The sequence below is a fragment of the Pelophylax lessonae genome, assembly GCF_965119305.1.
Source record: "Pelophylax lessonae genome assembly, chromosome: 5".
Taxonomy (NCBI): Eukaryota; Metazoa; Chordata; class Amphibia; order Anura; family Ranidae; genus Pelophylax; species Pelophylax lessonae.
Genome location: NC_138772.1, coordinates 232,142,580 through 232,164,554, shown reverse-complemented (window position 1 = coordinate 232,164,554; position 21,975 = coordinate 232,142,580). Strand labels below are relative to the sequence as shown.

Here is a 21,975-nt window from a genome sequence, read left to right as displayed (position 1 = left end):
GCAGGATCATACTCCGAGTTTTGACCTGGCAGGCTGCTGGAGCCTTTAAGTAGCAGGTTACCAACACTTTATGGCACAGGTGCGCAAGTAGCCTGAACCCCTCTTTCTAAAAACTGAATCAGGCATAACAAACAAGATATTGTTTTTACTTTAGCCCTGTCAGGTGGCAGAAGCCTTGGGAGGGCAAAGGGACAACAAGAGCAAGCAGCTATGCAGCAGGTTAAGTCGCCCATTCCAAACATTTTACAAGGGATAATACAACAGTCTCTGATCATCTCTTTTACATGCTGATACTCTTTGATCATCTAATGCATTATTGCAGTCTCTGACAGGTTTCTGCAGCATTACATTCATTGAATATAAGGTGTGGCACTTTTCTGAAGTTAAAACAGATAACCTATTGAGTCCTGCATTTAAAATCTTAAAAAAAGTACCTACTGTATACATTGATTATAATGTTTTAATTGTGTATGTTACATTTAAAAAAAAAGTAAGTATACTTTCATGTTTTTATGGTTTGTATCTTTTTAGGGAGCTTACAGCATACATTGTTATGACCTCTGTATTTGTGTTCATAACATTTGGGAAGTATTCAAACAATGAATATCTTTCAAACCAAGCAGTAAGAAATGAATTTATAAGGTAAGCAAATGTAAATTTCACACCTATAAAATATTGAACAATTACATAACAGTGCATAACATGTATAGCCCAAATGTAATCAAGCATGCACTAAATAGTTACTTAGAAAGATGAAACATTATTCTTGTAAAGATTTGTTTCAGCTGCCTGGAGACCTGAGAGACGACCCTCAAAACTGGGTGTCACCTGAGTTTCCTGGGTAAATTGACAGCTAAGCATTTGGTAGCTATGCGGCGATGGTTGGGCAGTCAACTCTCTGTCCTCTAGGGGAGCTTGCATAGAGAAAGAGGGAAGCCAAACACTGAGATGATATAAATCCACCCGCTGCCTCCGAACCCAAATGGCGGCTATCATTAAGAAGTCCAACATCCAAATGTATTTTTTATTACTTTTACTTTCATCATAAGCTTTTCTTTTTTTTTTTGGAATAGAACAACACTGTCTATTACTCCTCCTTTCTAAAATGTTTCCCACTCTATATTTGTAAATTTGAACCAGCAATCTTTTTATCTGGCTGGAACTAAGAGGCAAAACAAACTCCATTTTATTTCCTGTATTCCTCTTTTACAGTAATATATGTAGGATGGGGTAGGATTTAAGTGCCAAAAAAAAACATCTAGATCTGTAAATAAAAAAAAAACACTGACATTTTGGTACTGTGTCTTTACAACTCAATTATAAAACTAGGAATGGGGATCAGTGTAGGGAGAAATTTCAATGGTGTCTGATGTGAAACTGTGTAAAAGAATTCCAATTCCTGGCAGTTATTGTAATCAAAGGCAGAAGTGTCTTGATCATGTCACTGTTTGGATGCACTCAAGTGGATGACAATTTTTGTACTGCCATGAGTTAGGCTGCCCATATACTAGTAGAATTTCATTTGAAAACTCGCTTTAAGAGTGATTTTAAAATCGTTAATGGGGCCACATCAGTGGTCATTTTCGCACCCAGTGACAAGAAAATTAGAAGGAACGGGATTGGAATTTTTCTTTCAGGAGCAAATTTCTAAGAGTGAATGTATTTTTCATTAGGGAAAGTCCATTCACTCTGCAATCAAATGTTAAAAGAAATGTCAATGAATGTACTGATGGGAATTTTCTCACAAATGTTCATACGAATGGCCAGCTTTACTATTTACTTAAACTAGTAATGCTATATTATTATTATTATACAGGATTTATATAGCGCCAACAGTTTGCACAGCGCTTTAATATAGGATACTAGATTAAAACGCTGATAAGGGAATCAAATGTAAAAAATTGTGAAATGTGTATGATTTTCCTAAATAAAAAAACAAGCTTGTTGAAGACTCTCATCACAAGGTATCGGCATACGGGTATGACAGTCTTTTTTCACTTACCAATCCATTTATATCTCTACCAAACTGTCTAAGCGAACTAGACCGTTATGGTTCCCTCGCCAATTTGAACTTAACCTGTCCAAATCGGAGGCAATGGGCATTACCATGTCCACATCTCAAATCCATGCCTTAGGAGTAAATTTTAACTTTAAGTTGACCACTTCGGCCCTCAAATATTTGGGCACATATATACCACCACGACTAAACCAAACCTATGCACTGAATTTCATACCTTTGCGTAGTAAAGTGCATACTTTGCTTTCCAAATGGCATCAGGGCCTCTTCTCTTGGTTGGGTAGGTGCAATATCATTAAAATGTCCATCTTGCTCAATTCTCTTTCATATCTCTTTCAAGTATTGCCAATTTGTATACCCCTTGAGTTTTTCAAGCAAACTAACATCCTATTGATTAATTTTATTTAGGCCAACAGGAGACCAAGACTACAACAACGACTCCTGACTCTGCCTAAACACCACAGTGGTGCTGTGGTACCTGATATACAGAACTATTACCAGGTGGCCCATATAGGGAGACTTATTGACTGGTGTAGACACACTGAATTCAAACTATGGCCACAGATAGAGCAATACCAAAGTGCAGTTCCTTTACATTGTGCGACCTGGTGCTTTGCAGACCTTTCCCCTGCTCTTAAAATGCACCCTGGGCCCCCTGACCCTGGGACCCACCTTGAGTATATGTTCTTGGATATGCTCTACCATCTCATTATCACCTGCTTATTCCCCCTTTATCTTATTGTGTGAAATCCTTGCTTCTCTCCTGGACTACAAGCAGGACCATTTTACACACTCAGACTCCCAATATTATCAATCCTCTCATTTCATGGTATCCACCGAATGGCCGTCAATATTGGCACTGACTTCGGTGACCAGTCGCTATCATCTCGACCTCTGGAGTGCCTTACAGTTCTGACATTTCCTGAAATCGTTCCCTGACAGTTTCCAACAGCAGTTGACTACTTTTAAACAACTTTTTGAGGGGAGGGGTCCCCTTCCTCATTCCCTCTCTCAAATGTACACTCAACTGATTTCTCCGCCGGAAGACTATACTCCCCCCCCCCCCTTCATACTGAAGTGGAAACTGACACTAAATAGAACTTTCTCCCCAGCTCAGCATAGGCTGATTACTCGTTTTGCTTTAAAATCCTCCATCTATACACATACTGAAAAAAATAATTTTAAATTCCTTACTGGATGGTACCGCATGCCATCAGTGCTCCATAAATTCTTCCCCACTATCCCAGACAGTTGCTGGAGATGCCAGGAAAAAAAGGGGACTTTGCTGCATATTTTTTGGTCCTGCCCAGAATAAGAGCACTTCTTGAAAGAAGTACACCACATCTCTCAAAAGTTCACCGATTACACCCTCCCAGACAACCCTGCTCTTTTTCTCCTACATGTCCCGGACATTCCTGAGAAAACGTACAACAAATCAATTTTGCGCCACCTCTTTAATGCTGCCAAATCATGCATTGCACTGGTGGTGGAGAGACTCCCGACCTCCCTCTATCTCGCTCTGGCTCTCAAAGGTTGAGGAGGTGAGATGGAAGATGGAAAACCCTGCTACTTTTTGCGCAAAACAGACATGAAGCTTACCCCAAAATGTTCACATTTTTGGAAGAGGGGAAGGCCCTATTTGCATCTTGTGTGCACCAAGACACTGTATACTAATACCCCTTCTCTGGAGTCAACCACTCCTCCACTGAAAACTCCACCCCCCCCCCATTTACTCCCCTTCTTTTCTTTTTTCTCCTGACCTATACTGTTCCCCCATATCCTAACTATATTTTCTCCCATCCCTTCCCCTGTCCGTATTTGTTCTCCCAGTCTTTACCTGATTCACTGTGAAACACAGCTTTATCCCTTGCATGGTGGCAGGAGAGGTGAGGTGAGGTGAGAGGTATATCCCTTGCATGGTGATCCAGAAGAGGAGAAGAGGTGACACCCCCCCCCCCCCATATTACACCTCACGTTTTTGTAAATATTTTATTCTATCTTTTCATGTAACAACACTGAAGAAATGACACTTTGCTACAATGTAAAGTAGTGAGTGTATAGCTTGTATAACAGTGTAAATTTGCTGTCCCTTCAAAATAACTCAACACGCAGCCATTAATGTCTAAACCACTGGCAACAAAAGTGAGTACACCCCTAAGTTAAAGTGTCCAAATTGGGCCCAAAGTGTCAATATTTTGTGTGGCCACCATTATTTTACAGCACTGCCTTAACCCCCTTGGGCATGGAGTTCACCAGAGCTTCACAGTTTGCCACTGGAGTCCTCTTCCACTCCTCCATGACGACATCACGGGCCTGGTTGAAGTTAGAGACCTTACGCTCCTCCTACTTCCATTTGAGGATGCCCCACAGATGCTCAATAGGGTCTGGAGACCTGTTTGGCCAGTACATCGCCTTTACCCTCAGCTTCTTTAGCAAGGCAGTGGTTGTCTTGGAGGTATGTTTGGGGGTCTATATCATGTTGGAATACTGCCCTGCAGCCCAGTCCCTGAAGAGAGTGGATCATGCTCTGCTTCAGTATGTCACAGTACATGTTGGCTTTTATGATTCCCTCAATAAACTGTCGCTCCCCAGTGTCAGCAGCACTTATGCAGCCCCAGACCATGACACTCCCACCACCATGCGTGACTGTAGGCAAGACACACTTGTGTTTGTACTCCTCACCTGGTCCTGCCACACACGCTTGACACCATCTGAATCAAATAAGTTTATCTTGGTCTCATCAGACCACAGGACATAGTTCTAGTAATCCATGTCCTTAGTTGCCTGGCTTCAGCAAACTGTTTGCGGGCTTTCTTGTGCATCATCTTTAGAAGTGGCTACTCACTTTTGTTGCCAGCAGTTAACACATTAATGGCTGTGTGTTGAGTTATTTAGAGCAGTGGTCCTCAACCCTGGCCTACAGGGCCCACTAACAGGCCAGATTTGCAAGATAACTGAAATACATCCCAGGTGATATAATTTGCTGCTCAGTGATTGCAGTACTCTAGTCTGCATCTCCCCAAGGTAATACTTAAAATCTGGCCTGTTAGTGGGCCCTGAGGACCGGAGTTGAGGACCACTGATTTAGAGGGGACAGCAAATTTACATGGTTATACAAGCTGTACACTTACTACTTTACATTGTAGCAAAGTGTAATTTCTTCATTGTTGTCATATGATAAGATATAATAAAATATTTACAAAAATGTGAGGGGTGTACTCACTTTTGTGAGATACTGTGTATATATATATATATATATATATATATATATTACAAAAATAAAAAAAACAAGTTTGTTTCAGATTTTGCTAACACCCAACAAAAATCTCTCCTTGTAGAATCAGATTTGCAATATAAATTTGCTGTGTATGCAAAGTATTTAACAAAAAAAGCTACTTACTTTTAAGATATAAAGAGATTACAAGACTGGCCATTTCCCTTTATTTTCATGTATTCTGGCTCCCTTGACCCATAATCCACTACCATTAATTATAGTTTATTTGATTAAAAAAAGTAATAATAATAGTCTTGGTGGTCCTTTACAAAAAGGCCAGGCTAAAGCTAAAACCAACCCTGACATTTTAACCACTTGCCGCCCGCCCACCGTCAAATGACGGCGGGACGGTGCGGCCATTGTTCTGGGCGGACGTCATATGACGTCCGCCCATTCAAGCAGGGCAGGCGCGCGATCGTGTGCGTGCCGCCCTGCACTGCCGGTGTAGGCCATGGGCGTGGCTGTTTCCCACATGATCGGCTGTGTTCCGATGACACAGCCGATCACAATAGAGGAGCCCGGAAGAAGACCGCGCATGCGCGATCTGGAACTCGCAGCGCGGTCATGTCGGTGGCTCTGTGTTCCCTAGGAACACAGCTAGTCACCGGCAGTAGTAAACAGTCACTGACAGTGACTGTTTACTATGTGATCGGCTGTGAATCCATTCACAGCCGATCACAAAATGTAAACACAGAGCAGTAACTCACTGTTACTAGCTCTTCTCCCTTCACACAGTTTCCAGTGTGAGGAGAGCAGAGCTAGAAACAGTGAGTTACTGCTCTGTGTACATGTCAAATGTAAAAGCACACTAATAAAGGTCCCCACACAGTCCTCAGCCCCCCCAATTGCACCTGTCACCCAACAGTCACCTCATCAGTGCCCAGAAATTGACACCCATAACATTCACATGTGAGCATAGCGATCGCGGGCAGAATCACTGCGACTCTGCCCGCGGTCCGGAAATCATTGCCGGAAACGCCTGTGCATTGCCCGTGATTTGCAATAGCACCCCAAACGCTGTGCGATGTTGCTGCGATTTCCGCCTGCCGAATCGCAGTAACATCACGCAAACAACGCATGACGCCCAAAAAAGGTACAAGAGCTCTTTGGGGCGTCATGCGTTGTTTGCGTGATGTTACCTCGATTCGGCAACATCGCACAGCGTTTGGGGTGCTTTTGCAAATCACAGGCAACGCACAGGCGCCCCGCGATTTGCAATGATTTCCGGAATGCTGATCCGCTACGCCCACATGTGAACGTAGCCTAAAGTGCACCTGTCACCAGAGACTGCCATCAGTACCGCCGTGCACCATCGCCCGTCACCTGTCACCCATCGGTGACCATCGCCCGTCACCTGTCACCCCATCAATCACCGTCACCTGTCACTACATCAGTCATCGTCACCTGTCACCCAATCACTTATTGTCACTTGTCACCCCATCAGTGATCGTCACTTGTCACCCCATCAATCATTGTCACTTGTCACCCCATCAGTGATCGTCATCTGTCACCCCATCAATCATCGTCACCTGGCTGTCACCCATCAGTGATCGTCATCTGTCACCCCATCAATCATCGTCATCTGTCACCCCATCAATCATCGTCACCTGTCACCCCATTAATCATCGTCACCTGTCACCCCATCAGTCATCGTTACCTGTCACCCCATCAGTCATTGTCATCTGTCACCCCATCAGTCATCGTCACCTGTCACCCCATCAGTCATCGTCATCTGTCACCCCATCAGTCATCATCACCTGTCACCCCACCACTCATCGTCATCTGTCAACCCATCAGTCATCGTCATCTGTCACCCCATCAGTGACCATCACCTGCCACCTATCAGTCACCTGCCATCCATCAGTGATCATCCGCAGTGAACCGTCACCCGTCGCACAGCCCATCACAGCCAGCATATCAAAAAGGATGTACAGCAGCGAGGAGGCCCTTCAGGTCCTCTCCATGACTGATGAGAGCACCGGGGAGCTCTCATCAGTATCCGAATCAAATCCCGAATCCGATTCGGAATTTGAAATCACTAATAGTAGCGGATCGGAGATGGACTCAGACTATTCCTGTACACTTTCCTTTATACAATGTATTTTGGGGTGCAATTTTTGCTATATACATGCAACAACTTACTGACCGCCTAACGACTATATACGTCGGCCATTAACCACTTTACAACCGGAGGATTTTGCTGTCTTCCGTCCAGGCCACTTTTTGTGATTCGGCGCTGTGCGACTTCAACTGACAATTGCGCGGTCGTGCGACGCCGTACCCAAACGAAATTTACGTCCTTTTTTTCCCACAAACAGAGCTTTCTTTTGGTGGTATTTGATCACCTGTGCGATTTTTACTTTTTGCGCTATAAACAAAAAAAGAGCGTTTATTTTGAAAAAATAACAATATTTTTCACATTTTTTTATATGAAATTCCCCCCAAAAAAGATGTAAAAACCAATTTTTTTAAAAGTTTTTGGCCAATTTGTTTTATGCTACATATGTTTGGTAAAAAAAATCGCAATAAGCGTATTTTGATTGGTTTGCGCAAAAGTTATTGCGTTTACTAACAAAGGGAAAGATTTCTGTCATTTTTGGTGTTTTTTTTTTAACGCGTAATGGCGGCGATCTGCGATTTTTTTTGCGGGACTGCGACATTGCGGCGGACAGACCGGACCCCTGACTGACATTTTTGACACTTTTGGGGGTACCAGTGACATTACTGCAGTAATCAGTGCTATATATATGCACTGTTACTGTAAAAATGACACTGGCAGGGAAGGGGTTAATTTTATTGGAGAGGGAGGGGTTAATGTATGCCTGGTGCTTACTGACGTGTAGGGGGGGAGGTGACTATGTCATTCATGGACAGATCGGATGTCCAGCTATGCTGAACAGTCCGATCTGTCACTCCCTGTCACTATGGAGATCCGCCCGCTGTGTTTACACACAGCGGGCGGATCTCCAGACTCGATCCCCGACGATCGGGTAAGAGCAGCGGCGATCGCCGCTGCTCCTCCCCTGGCCCGACTCCCGCTGTGAATGAAAACAGCGGGAGCGAGCCTCCGGCGGCGCGCAAGCGCCGCCCAGAAGGGGAGGAGTCCAGTCACGTTAATACTACGTGGCTGGACGGGAACGAGCCACTCTGCCGCAGTAGTATTAACGTGAGCGGTTGCAAAGTGGTTAAAAGCTAAATACTGGGGTTATGGCAGCAGATAGCTGCCATAACCCCAGTATTTTTTTAAACGGCGAGCGGTCGGCTTTCAGATAAGGGTGGTCCCAGTGGCGGATTCGCCGCAGAATTACCCTTACGGTGCAGGGGAAGAGGTGCCCCCCCCCCCCCCCGCCGCGTCCCAGACGTTTTCCCAGCTTACCGGCCCCACCGGCAGCAGGGAAAACTATCCGGTCCCGGATCCTCAGAGACAGGAAGTCGAGTGAGGGCAAGATGGCCCTCATTCGACTCTATGGTCTTGGAGGACCGGAGCTGCGTTAAAAGTCGTTGCCTAGCAACCGGTTTAAAGGGCCGCTTTTTTTTTTTTTTTTTTCTTTTTCAACAATTTTTTTTTTCCTTTTTTAGTGTAGTTGTGAGGTCTGAGGTCTTTTTGACCCCAGATCTCCCAATAAAGAGGACCTGTCATGTTCTATTACAAGGGATGTTTACATTCCTTGTAATAGGAATAAAAATGATCAAAACATTTTTTTTTTAAACTGTGTAAAAATTAAAAAATAATAAATAAAATAAATAGGAAAAAAAAAAAATTAAAGCGCCCTGTCCCCGTTAGCTCGCGCGCAGAAGCGAACGCATATGCAAGTCCCGCCCACATATGTAAAGCGTGTTCAAACCACACATGTGAGGTATCACCGCGATCGTTAGAGCGAGAGCAATAATTTGAGCCCTAGACCTCCTCTGTAACTCTAAGCTGGTAACCTGTAGAAATTTTTAAAATGTTGCCTATGGGGATTTTTAAGTACCAATGTTTGGTGCCATTCTGTGAGCGTGCGCAATTTTGAAGCATGACATGTTGGGTATCTAATTACTCGGCATAACATTATCTTTCAAATTATGGAAAAAAATTGGGCTAAATTTACTGTTTTCTTATTTTTTAATTAAAAAAAAGTGAATTTTTTTCAAAAAAATTGCATTTGGAAGACTGCTGCGCAGATATGGTGTGATAAAAAATATTGCAACGATCTCCATTTTATTCTCTAGGGTCTCTGCTAAAAAAAATATATAATGTTTGGGGGTTCTAAGTAGTTTTCTAGCAAAAAAAAATGATTTTAGCTTGTAAACACCAAGTGTCAATAATAGGCCCAGTCTTAAAGTGGATAAATGGACAACTTTGTGTAAAGTGCTACTTGGATGTAGGCCTCTGTATGTGGCTAGGCTGTGTAAAAGTTTTACACATGTGGTATCGCTATACTCAGGAGGAATAGCAGAATGTATTTTGGGGTGCAATTTTTGCTATGTACATGCTATGTGTTGGAAATATTTCATAAATGGACAACTTTGTGTAAAAAAAATGCATTTTCATTTTCTTTCCACAGTTTCCAAAAACTTGTGGAAAAAAATGACATGTTAAAAAGACTCATTATGCCTCAAAAATTATACGTTGGGGCGTTCGCTTTCCAAAATGGGCTCATTTTATGTGGGTTTCCATTGTCCTGGTGCTCCAGGGCCTTCAAAAGTGCGATAGGTTGTCAGGAAATTATATGTGTAATTTATGCTCCTAGAATGCCGGACGGTGCTACTTGGATGTTAGGCCTCTGTATGTGGCCAGGCTGTGAAAAAGTCTCACACGTGGTATCGCCATACTCAGGAGGAGTAGTAGAATGTGTTTTGGGGTGTAGTTGCAAGTATATATATGCTGTGTGAGAGAAATAACCTGTTAATACGTCAATTTGTAAAAAAAAAAAATCTTCATTTTACAAAGAATTGTGGGGAAAAATTACAACTTCAAAAAACTCACCATGCCCCTTATTAAATACATTGGAATGTCTACTTTCCAAAAAGGGGTCATTTGGGGGGTATTTGTACTTTCCTGACTTTTTAGTGTCGCAAGAAATGAGATAGGCCTTCAGTACATCAGGTGTGATCAAGTAAGGTCAATTTTCAATGATTATCGCCATAACTTGTGGACTCTAGAACTTTCACAAAGACCAAATAATATACATTTATTTGGGGGTTTTTTTTACCAAAGATAAGTAGCAGTATAAATTTTGGCCAAAATTTGTGAAGAAAAATGACTAATTTGCAAAATTTTATGACAGAAACAAAGAAAAATGCGTTTTTTCACAATATTTTCAGTCTTTTTTTTATTTATAGCACAAAAAATAAAAAACCCAGTAGTAATTAAATACCATCAAAAGAAAGCTCTATTTGTGTGAAGAAAAGGACACAAATTTTTTATGGGTACAGTGTTGCATGACTGAGTAATTGTCATTCAAAGTGTGAGAGCGCTGAAAGCTGAAAATCGATCTGGGCAGGAAGGGGGTGAAAGTGCACTGTAGGCAAGTGGTTAATATAACTAACCTTTTACGTGTCTGAATATAACAATAAAAAATACATTATGCTATTTCAGGTTTCTTTACTAGTCTACTTGATATTTCATATGCACCATCTTGTGTAAGGCAGTTGACAAATGAAAGTTTGAACCTGATTGGCTGAAATAATTTTTGTTGACTTTTATTTAAAAAAAAAAAAGGGTTAGGATTTCATGTATTTTTTTTTATTGTTGATTTACTAATGGAGATTTTGATTTTTTTTTTTTTTTTTTAACTCTGCACAACAGAAACCCTGTACAACTATTTAATGAAATCAAAACAGAGGATCAGTGGTGGAACTGGAGCTTTAATGTGTTACTTGACCGTCTATATTGGAATAATTCATACGATGAGATATATTCAAACAGAGAGGTAAATTAGTCATTAGCCTTCAAAACTTATTGTGAAAGGAGTATATATTATCTGCTTTGTTTAATCATATTTATGATAAAGGGCTGTTAGGCCTTTACTGCATTAACGTTAAAGTGTCTTTAGGCAGCTTACACACGATACTCCTGTTAGAGCATCTACGTTTTCTGGCGTAATTGTAATGCGCGCATTTTTGCGCATTTGCACTCATTTTCGCGCTTATGCGCTCGCGCAAATGCACGTAAATGCGCGTAATTGCGCGTAAATTTATTCTAGCGTTATTGATACTTGATATTCAATTGGCATTTTGGGTCATTTGAGCGCATTTGCGCGTATTTGCGCGCATCAGGCGCAAATTACTGACCAAAAATGCAGATTTTTCTATTTTGTTCTTACTGAAGAAAACTCAGCGCTCATTTACGCGGCTGTGTGCATAAGAATGAATGGGCTCTATTTTAGCTCAGAAAAAAAAAAGCTGTACTGAGCATTTTTAAGCTGCAGTGTGCAAGAGGCCTTAAAGTGGTTGTAAACCCCTTACATATACTGAGTGAAGTGAACAGCCTCAGGTGATAGACAGAGATGAAACAAATCCTCCTACACAGTTTTATTTGTTTATCTGCAGTCATCCCCTCTCTACACATTTTAAAAAATCCTTCTTCATCTGTCTCAGCACAGAGGGGAGGGTGAAGAGACATTGCAGTTACATTGTGCGAGAGCTGATTGGAGCGAAGGAACACACTCCCTCCATACAGCAGAAAAACTGTGTTGTAAATAGACAAGCTCCGTTCTGAGCTCTCCCCCCTCCCTCCTGACACAAATTTATCTCATGTGTCGGGAAAACTTCTCAGAGGTGACTCATGCTGATAACAGAGGAACGAAGTACCAGAAAGAAATGACACTTTGAGCTTTGGAGAGAGATAAGTAAACACTACAGATATATGTGCTTAGTTCAAAATCCATGACTAGGGTTTACAGCACTTGCCAACCGCGCACAGTGAATTCAGTGAAAAAGGGGTTTGGATGATGCATTAACAGGGGTAGCGATCTGAATGTATAAAGTAAGCAGTGTGCCACATCCTGATGGGAAATATAGAGACTGGATTGGAAATATGGAATTTATAGGCACATAGGTAAAAGGTATAAAAATTATTATTAATACATAATAATAATGACATACAATTTAAAAACATACAGAACATCAAGAATATGGCATAGACAAGATAACAAGACTATAAAACCCAAATAGCAATGCCGGTCATGAAGCCGGTAGTAGGGGATCCGGCTACATGACTGGTATTGCTATTTGGGTTTTATGGTCTTGTTATCTTGTCTATGCCATTTTCTTGATGTTCTGTATGTTTTTTAATTTTATGTCATTATGATGTATAAATACATTTTGGTACCTTTTACCTATGTGCCTATAAAGTCCATATTTCCAATCCGTTAAATACCGGTGTTATAACGGCAGCTAGCTGCCAAAGCCCTGGTATCGTTATTTACTGTGGGAGATTCTCTACAAGATAAAATGGTCCTGTGGGCACATTCACCGCTTATATAGATGGCAGGAGAGGTGCCCCTCCTCCTCCCACTGCTTCCTGGTAATTTCCAAGCTTACCGGAGCAGTAAACTCGGAAGCTACATAGTTACATAGTTAGTGAGGTTGAAAAAAGACAGCAGTTCATCCAGTTCAACCTATGATGTGTGTGTTTGCTGCTAACCGTACATTGTATACCTCTGTATGTTGTGGTCTTTAAGGTGGCCATCTAATAGTTTTTTTAAACGATCAATGCTCCCTGCTGATACGACTATTTGCGGAAGAGAATTCCACATCCTTACTGCTCTCACAGTGAAGAACCCCCTGCATATTTTAAGGTTAAACCGCCTTTCCTCTAGTTTTAGTGAGTGGCCATGTGTCTTATTGTATTTCCTTTCTCTGAATAGGTTTTTACATATGCTAGGGTTGCCAGTACAATATTTGTACATTGATATCATATCCCCCCTCAATCGTCTCTTCTCCAGAGAGAATAAGTTCAGTGCTTGTAGTCTTTCCTCATAGCTGAAGTCCTCCATTCCCCTAATTATTTTTGTTGCCCTTCTCTGGACTTTCTCCAGTTCCAGCACATCCTTCCTGAGGACCGGTGCCCAGAACTGGACAGCATACTCCAGATGTGGCCGGACCAGAGACTTGTAGAGTGGGAGAATAATCTCTTTATTTCTGGAGTGAATCCCCTTTTTTATACATGCCAGTATTCTGTTGGCTTTGCTTGCAGCGGCTTGGCATTGCATGCCACTGCCAAGCCTGTTGTCTACCAGTACCCCCAGGTCCTCCCAGGAAGCGATCTGGTGCGGCCGATTACTGGGCAGGAAGTGAGGGCAAGATGGCTTGGAGGATCGGAGCAGCCTCTGACATCACTTCCAGTTCTCAGGCATAAATACATGATTGTCAAATGTAATTGTCAAATGTCAACATTTTTTTTTCTTTTGCTTTTAAAGGTAAATGAGAGATCTGGGGTCTATTTGATCCCAGATCTCTCAAAATAGAGGACCTGTCATCCTTCTTTCTTGATGTTTACATCCTTTGTAATAGGAGTAAAAGTGATCAATATAAATAAATAAATAAAGGGACAGTGTAAAATTAAAAAATATTAAATAATTAAGAAAAAAAAATATTTAAAGAGACCCATCTCTCCGTGTTTGCACACAGAAGAAAACGCATACCTAAGTCGCGCCGGCATATGTAAATGGTGTTCAAACCACACATGTGAGGTATTGCCTCAATCGTTAGAGCGAGAGCAATTATTCTAGCACAGGACTCCCTCTGTATCTCTACACAGGTAACCTGTACAAATCTTTAAAGTATCGCCTTTGGAGATTTTTAAGTACCTTCGTTTTTTCGCCATTCCACAAGCGTGTGCAATTTTAAAGGATGACATGTTAGGTATCTTTCACAATATACACAAACATTGGAGTAACTATTGTGTTTTTTTTTTTCATTAACCTCCCTGGTGGTCTGATTATGTCAGAATTTTTTATCTCAAAGCGGTACATTGTTTTGCATGGAAATCTGTTGTCTTATATACAGAAGAAGAACAGAAGATGTTGCCATTCCATAATTGCTGTATTTTTGATCAAATTGTGTTCCTTTTCCAGTGTATATCACTGATTTCCAAATGTAGCCAGTTGACGATTCGCATAGCATGTAGGATTTTACGCCAAATCGCCCCCCTCTTTGATGCAATGTATTGCACCTAGCCGAGCCTTCCCTTGTAGGCCATTAGACTTTCATCTAGACTGATGTCTCTTTCTGGCACTTAGCTCCATTGAAAATTCTGTAGAATCATTTGATATACTTCCCATATTTTCTTTAGTTATGGTGCAGGCTAAGGAGTTTCATCAAATTCTTCATTGTTTTCGAAGAAGGAAAATCTGTACTCTGACATAGCCGTGCCAAAGAATGGAGTGGTAAGTAATGTATTGGTTGTCCAATACCACTTCTGCAGGGGCTTCCCCACCACTCCCAGAAGAATTTTTAGGCCCAGAAATTTCCAAATGTCATCTTTGGTCAGTGGTTCCCCCTTTCTGTATCTTGCAAACTTCTGATGGGTAGCCAATTGTTGCTCTTTGTACCGGTTTGTCTCGGTAACAATTTTTTCAATAACCTCATCGGTCAGAAATAATTGTAGGTATGCCAAGGGGTTGTCATGGTCAACATCAACTTTCATACCAGGTGCTCCAGTAAATTGGAATCTTGGGGGCGCTGCCTAATCCGTACCTGCAGTCAATAGACTCCAAGTTCTCACATCGCTGAGCTCAGTCGCAGAATCGTTGCTGTCATCACTTTCCGTACCTGATGACGAATTTTCCCACTAATCACTATCGCTCAGTTCTTCAAATAATTCCGATTCACTGTTGCTGTTTTCCAGTTCGTCTAAAAGCGCTTTTGAGCAAAAAGAATGCTTTTTCGACGCCATGGACCTTCTCAGTTTTCCAGGCACAAAGAACCGCAAAAGTACAGGCAGGGCATTGGAAAAGCCACTAGGTGAAAAGTTGTGGTGAAATGGCTTGATACAAAGTTATAATCCTAACAGATTACACTGTGTCATGTCATTTGTATTATTTATTTTTTGAATTTCCCACTGGTTCCACCCCTCTGCGTTGCGGCGCTCGCAGGGAAGGGAAACCGAAGACAGGTGCCGGCATAGGCCGGAGCACACAGCGGGAGGATGGTGGGGGATCATAGCCGAAGGTAAGTGTGATTGCAGGGTAATCCAGAGTGTGACTCGGGGTTACCGCTTTTGGCACTGTATATTAACCCCAAGCCACACTCGGGAATACCACCAGGGAGGTTAAAGTGTATTTTTTAAAATAAAATTGCGTTTGAAAGAAAGCTGCACAAATGCAGTGTGACATAAAATATTGCAACAATCGCCATTTTATTATCTATGGTCTCTGCTAAAAAAATATATATATAATGTTTGGGGGTTCTAAGTGATTTTCTAGCAAAAAATACTAAATTAAACTTGTAAACAAAAAGTTCCAGAAAAGGCCTGGTCAGCAAGTGGTTAAGGCAAAATGGATTACAGAGGTTTCCCACAGATGAGATAGTTTGTTTCCCACTTCTGAAATTTCTTGTGTTTGTTAATGTATTTCCAGTATTAACTTTGTTACTTAGATTTAAATAGAGTAGGAAAGGGTTAGACCCTATTAGGCTTTTTCGGCTATTCAGGGCTCTGTTAGAGAAATTTAACCCTACTTCTTCTTCTGCTGACAGTGTTTTACCAGACAGGAAGTGAAGGAAAGTCCCTTTCTAGAAGTAGAGTAGGGGAATACTTTAAATCCTGTCATTTTTCCTTTCTGTCTGTTTCACCATAACAGATTTTACTCCACTTCATGCCTGCTGAAACTGGCAGCAAAACAGGAATTGAATGCAAATCTCAGTAATGATGCCCTGGACAGCAGTAAAAATCCAGCAGTAGTTCTATGTCTTCTATAAAAATTGGCTTGACAAAAACTTTAATTGTTGCTAGACACCATAACAGGAGTCTGTCAAGATGGAAATATAAGGCTTTTGTTTGAAGGTATATGCTCCAGGGCTATCATCGTTATACATTCTTCACTACTTGCAGCACCCGATATACACATGCTGTACTTAGTCAATGATTCACTAAATAGATAAGCAAGAAATACATAGTATAAGGGACATGGATCATTCTACAATTTGCCCAATGAACAAGTTCACTACCCTTTTAATAAATCGACTACAGTACCATACATATACGATATTTTATCCTTGCAACAAGAAAAATTTTATCAGCATGCTACTGTTAAAATTCAAGAAATATTGTAACTCTGTCAAATAAGTGGAAGTTTGCTGAATTTTTTAATTGTATGCTTTAGCCGTATGATTCACCAAGAAATCAAAGGCCTTTTGGAGGTATCGTGGCCTATAGCTAGTAACATTGTGCTGTGCAACCTTTCTTAATCACACTGCACTGGAAACGGGCAGTATTATCATCCGGTTCCTTTAGATTATTTGGGGCATTTATAAATTAAATGCAACAGGGGTCTGCAAAACATACTAATACAGACAATACAGCCTGCTAAGATGTAGTGTAGCAGGTGTGGGATGCCAGACGGGGCCAAGTTAGATTGTTATGCTCATTGCGATGCCCTTCTCTTCAAGCTCTGCATTTGTGTCATGTGACTTTATACTTTATATTATTACTTTATATTAAAAATAATTACCTAGAGTGTGCTTTTAGAGGTTACATGCTGTTTGCTTTCTATGAAAGGCTTGTAGGCAGGTGTAGTTTATCCTCCCCTCTGTATGTGGCGCTGTGTTGCTGACCACTGTGCAAGGGAGATGGAGGATGAGAGGAACATTGGTACTCTGCAGCCTCCCTAGGATTTTCCAGAGGAGCAACGATCTGACTGGACACTGCAACACTAGGTAACCTTGGTGGTCATCTTTGTAGTGGGTAGTGCTAATAATAATGAGTGCTGATAATAAATAGCACTGCCCCACTGTGGTTGGTGTGCAGATGTGAAGTGGTTAGAGTAGGGACTGGATCCACGCTGGACAGGGACAGCCTATTTTGTTTCCTGGCAAGGAGGGACAGACTAGGGACACTGCTCTGCTATTTCTTGAACTCCACAGCTACAACATAGGACCAGAGTTAATCATCTAAGTGCTGCTTGTGCTGTTACTATGCCTATAGCCATTCCTCTATCTAGATCCTGTTCCAGTAGCGTAAGCCTTACAAAAGATACAACCTTAGTTCTGGAAATATGCCACTAACATTGCTCAAAACTTCCACACCAGTTTGCCTGTGATTCTGTGTGGTTAATACCATATTTCTTGGAACCTTTAAACCAAGTACCTTGCCACTGTTGCTCCACTGGTTATCTGTTTACTTTCAACTTAACCAAATAATAATGGTGCCATTTCCCTTGGTCTCTGTTTAGCATTGTCATATTGGGTATCAATCAACTGGCCCCACCCACAGGCTTCTTATCAGCTGAGATGTCCTCAAGTTTCCTAAGCTATAAAAAAAAACACTTTATGACTCCTCTCAACATCCCCTGCACCCCTTTTCTGTAGCTCTCTTGTCTTATTAAGCCACATATGTTGAGAAGTGGACATCAGAGGGAAAAAAATTAAGAGTTGTTCCAGTGTCATGACCGAAGGTCGGCAGAGCATCAGTGGTCAGGGCCGGACTGGGAATAAAATTCAGCCCTGGAAAAAATTTCATACCAGCCCCATAGCATTATTATACCAGCCCAACAGCAGGACATGTCAGAGGCTGTGTGGACATGGTACAGGACATGTCAGAGGCTGTGCGGACATGGTACAGGACATATCAGGGGCTGTGCGGACATGGTACAGGAGATGTCAGAGGCTGTGCGGACATGATACAGGACATGTCAGAGGCTGTGCAGACATGGTACAGGAGATGTCAGGGGCTGTGCGGACATTGTACAGGAGAGGTCAGTGGCTGTGCGGACATGGTACAGGAGATGTCATGGGCGGTGCGGACATGGTACAGGAGATGTCAGGGGCTGTGCGGACATGGTACAGGAGATGTCAGGGGCTGTGCGGACATGGTACAGGAGATGTCAGGGGCTGTGCGGACATGGTACAGGAGATGTCATAGGCTGTGCGGACATGGTACAGGAGATGTCAGAGGCTGTGCGGACATGGTACAGGAGAGGTCAGACGCTGTGCGGACATGGTACAGGAGATGTCAGAGGCTGTGCGGACATGGTACAGGAGATGTCAGGGGCTGTGCGGACATGGTACAGGAGAGGTCAGAGGCTGTGCGGACATGGTACAGGAGATGTCAGAGGCTGTGCGGACATGGTACAGGAGATGTCATGGGCGGTGCGGACATGGTACAGGAGATGTCAGGGGCTGTGCGGACATGGTACAGGAGATGTCAGGGGCTGTGCGGACATGGTACAGGAGATGTCAGGGGCTGTGCGGACATGGTACAGGAGATGTCATAGGCTGTGCGGACATGGTACAGGAGATGTCAGAGGCTGTGCGGACATGGTACAGGAGAGGTCAGACGCTGTGCGGACATGGTACAGGAGATGTCAGAGGCTGTGCGGACATGGTACAGGAGATGTCAGGGGCTGTGCGGACATGGTACAGGAGAGGTCAGAGGCTGTGCGGACATGGTACAGGAGATGTCAGAGGCTGTGCGGACATGGTACAGGAGAGGTCAGAATTATTAGGGGCCCTAATACAATGCTTATCCCCCTCCCCCTAATACAATGCTGTTCCCCTCCTCCTAATCCAATGCTAACCCCGCTCCGCCTAATAAAATGATGACCTACCCCTAATACAATGCTGTTTCCCCTCCCTCCCCCTAAATTTGGGGGGGGGATCAGCATTGTATTAGGGGGAGGTCATCATTTTATTAGGGGGAGGGGGGTTAGCATTGTATTAGGAGGAGGGGAACAGCATTGTATTAGGGGGAGGGGGCCCCGGGGGGATGGCAGATAAGCATTGTATGGGGGGGGGACGGGTCAGCATTGTATTAGGGGGAGGGGGTAGGTTAGCATTAGGGGCCCTAATATGCTGATTTCCCCCCCCCAAATGCAAGAGGACGAGGTCCCCCAGGCCCCAGCCCATTTACTCTTGCCTGGCTGTGCTGTCTCAGGCTCTGCTCCGCTCCTCCTTCAGGCACTCTCACTCAGACAGTGTGACCTGGCTGCGATCATGCTGCTGCTACTGCTGCTGGCGTCTGTGTGGTGTGGGAGGGATGGGCGCCGTGACCGTCATGCAGACAGTCAGATGATCCACCGCCGCGCAGCCGCTCCCGCCGGATGTGACATCATGCCGCTCATAGCGGCTGACGTAGGAAAGACTCTAAGAGTGTATCCGTCACTGGAGCACAGCGGGCCTATCTTAATGCGGCCCACCGGGAAATTTCCCGGTATCCCGGTAGGCCAGTCCGGCCCTGCCAGTGGTAAACCCAGATGTTGGGTTCTTTTATGTGCAGTTTATGTTCAGAAATGGTTGAAAAACTGGTTATTGATAGATATCCCATAGATGGGATATGTGCAGCAATATGTAGGAAGATGTTGGCTTGTAGTTAGCAGTCTAACAGTGGCAGTGAACTATATAAGTGTAAAGCAGTGAGCCTGGGAGGGAGTTGGAGTCCAAAACAGTGCAAGGTAATGGCAACCAGAGGGTTGCTCATAATTTAGAAAGTCAAGCAGTAAGATACAGATACAATAAGCAAAAATTAAGCCAGAAGTTCAGCCTGAGTTATCCAGAAAACAGACAGCAAACGTAATGGAGCAAAAAAAAAAAAAAAAATGGAGTCAAGAAACCAAAAGTCAGGATTGGCAAACAGGAAGCAAGTCTTAGGAATACAGGACTAGGAACACTAAACACGCATTTGCAACTTCTCATGCTCAGAATGAGCCTTATAAAATCTGCAGCCTTAATTAAGGGCAGGTGTGAGGATTGTCAATGGTTGCTTCATCAATATTATGTGGTACTCAGGTTGAGTTACTGAAGGCAAATAGGCTGTTGAATCTGCAAGGGAAGTTCCACTTTGCAAGGGAAATTTGCAAAGAGCTTAGTGAATGAGATGCAATTTTACTTTGCAAGGAATATCCAGTAACATGCAAGGAAAATAAAAAACAACATTTTTGCCTGCACATAATTGGATGATGGAAGTCAGTAGCACTTAACCTCATTCATTAAGCCTCTGGGAAAATTCATTTGTGCAGTGCCATTTCCCTTGCAAAGTGAAAAGCTTACTTGTCTTTAGTAGGGCTCCAAATCAAAAATGGATCTGAGGTTTCAGTAGCGCTCAGGTACCTTAATTTGATGTTAGGCAGAACTGTGGCACTCAGTTTTTAAGTTTTAAGGCTTGGTGCGGCCTTATCTAACCCTACTTGCCTTTAAGGGCCATTATCGTAAATATAGCCCTGGTGCCAGAAGAGCCTATGAAATATATAAAACTGTAACATAAAATACAAGAAGATAATGTAGTATATTATATTCCTCTGGTGCACAGAGTAATCCCCTACCCAAAAACTATTGTACTCTTTCTAAACATATCCATTGCAAGAGCTTACAGTATGAAGGGAATGCCTCAGTAGAGCAGTAACTGCAGAGAGACTCAGATCAGTGAAGTTACCAATGCATGGTCTGCATTTTCATAGGCTCTGGACGCTAGGGGATATATAGTAGTGAATGTGACTTTCACCAAACATTCACTAAAAGTGAATCAAAAACTGCCAATTGAAACGCATGCACCAGGAAGAATTACCAGCAGTGAATGTTTGCTGAATGACAGATTCAATGCCTTATAAATATACCCTAAGTTACTAACAGCCATTTTACAGAGTGGGCTAGCCTGGAAACAAAAGTCTTAGATAGGTAGGTGGTGTGCCTCTATGAAAAGTTAAAATATGCAGGCTGGACTAATACAGGGAACTATTTCTTACTGGGGTTCCTATTATTAGAAAATTGAAATCTACACATAGATCCAACTAAATTGATTTATGCCCAATCACCTTATTTTGCATCTGCTGTTTTTTTTTTTCATTTGTTTGTTTATTTGTTTGTTTTTTGCAGGCTGGACCAGTAGAAGGGAACTTTTTTCTTACCGGAGCCCCTATTATTAGAAAATATAAATCTACACGTAGCCCTAACCAAATGGTAAGAACAAAGAATTGAAGCATTACATACAGCAGTGAGCTACTTGCAGAAACACATTACTTTGGTTAAGAGATTAAATTAGTTTCACCACATCAGCAGAAGATGTATAGCAGCTGATTTTTTAAAATGCTAAGATGCTGAAGCTGCATGCAACAAAAGGGAAGGGCAACACCGCTCCAGGTGAAAGTAATCCTCCCTGTAATGGCTGGGTGTTGGTCTAGTCCATGGTCCAACCATTTAATCCACGACGATAGAAGAGAAGGTGACCACACTCCAGGATAAAAAAGGATAAAATCCATAAAATATCAGAAAATAATCAAGATACATTCATAATTTCGACAGAGAACAGCATGGTTGACGTGTTTCACGAAAAACCTAGTTATGACTAAGTGTTTTTCGTGAAACCGATTAACCATGCTGCCTCTGTCTGTATCATGATTGTATCGTGATTATTTTCTGATATTTCATGGATTTTATGCAATAAATATTTTTATCCTTTGAATGCTGGTGTGCTGTCACCTTCTCTTCTACCTTGCTGAAGCTGCTGCCTGCCAGGTACCACATAATTGTTCCTAGTTGGAACTGGGTA

General features: G+C 42.5%; 1 protein-coding gene across 1 annotated transcript in view; it reads left to right on the top strand.

Annotated features, from left to right (window-relative positions):
- PKD1L1 (polycystin 1 like 1, transient receptor potential channel interacting) overlaps nucleotides 1-21,975 on the top strand; it is a gene marked incomplete at its 5' end in the record, with an annotated part of 292,229 nt that overhangs the window by 215,699 nt on the left and 54,555 nt on the right. Inside the window, 3 exons of the mRNA XM_082258926.1 lie at nucleotides 532-642; nucleotides 11,083-11,206; nucleotides 21,303-21,386. Coding sequence (XP_082115052.1) covers nucleotides 532-642; nucleotides 11,083-11,206; nucleotides 21,303-21,386 — 319 coding nt within the window. The remainder of the gene's footprint in view (nucleotides 1-531; nucleotides 643-11,082; nucleotides 11,207-21,302; nucleotides 21,387-21,975) is intronic.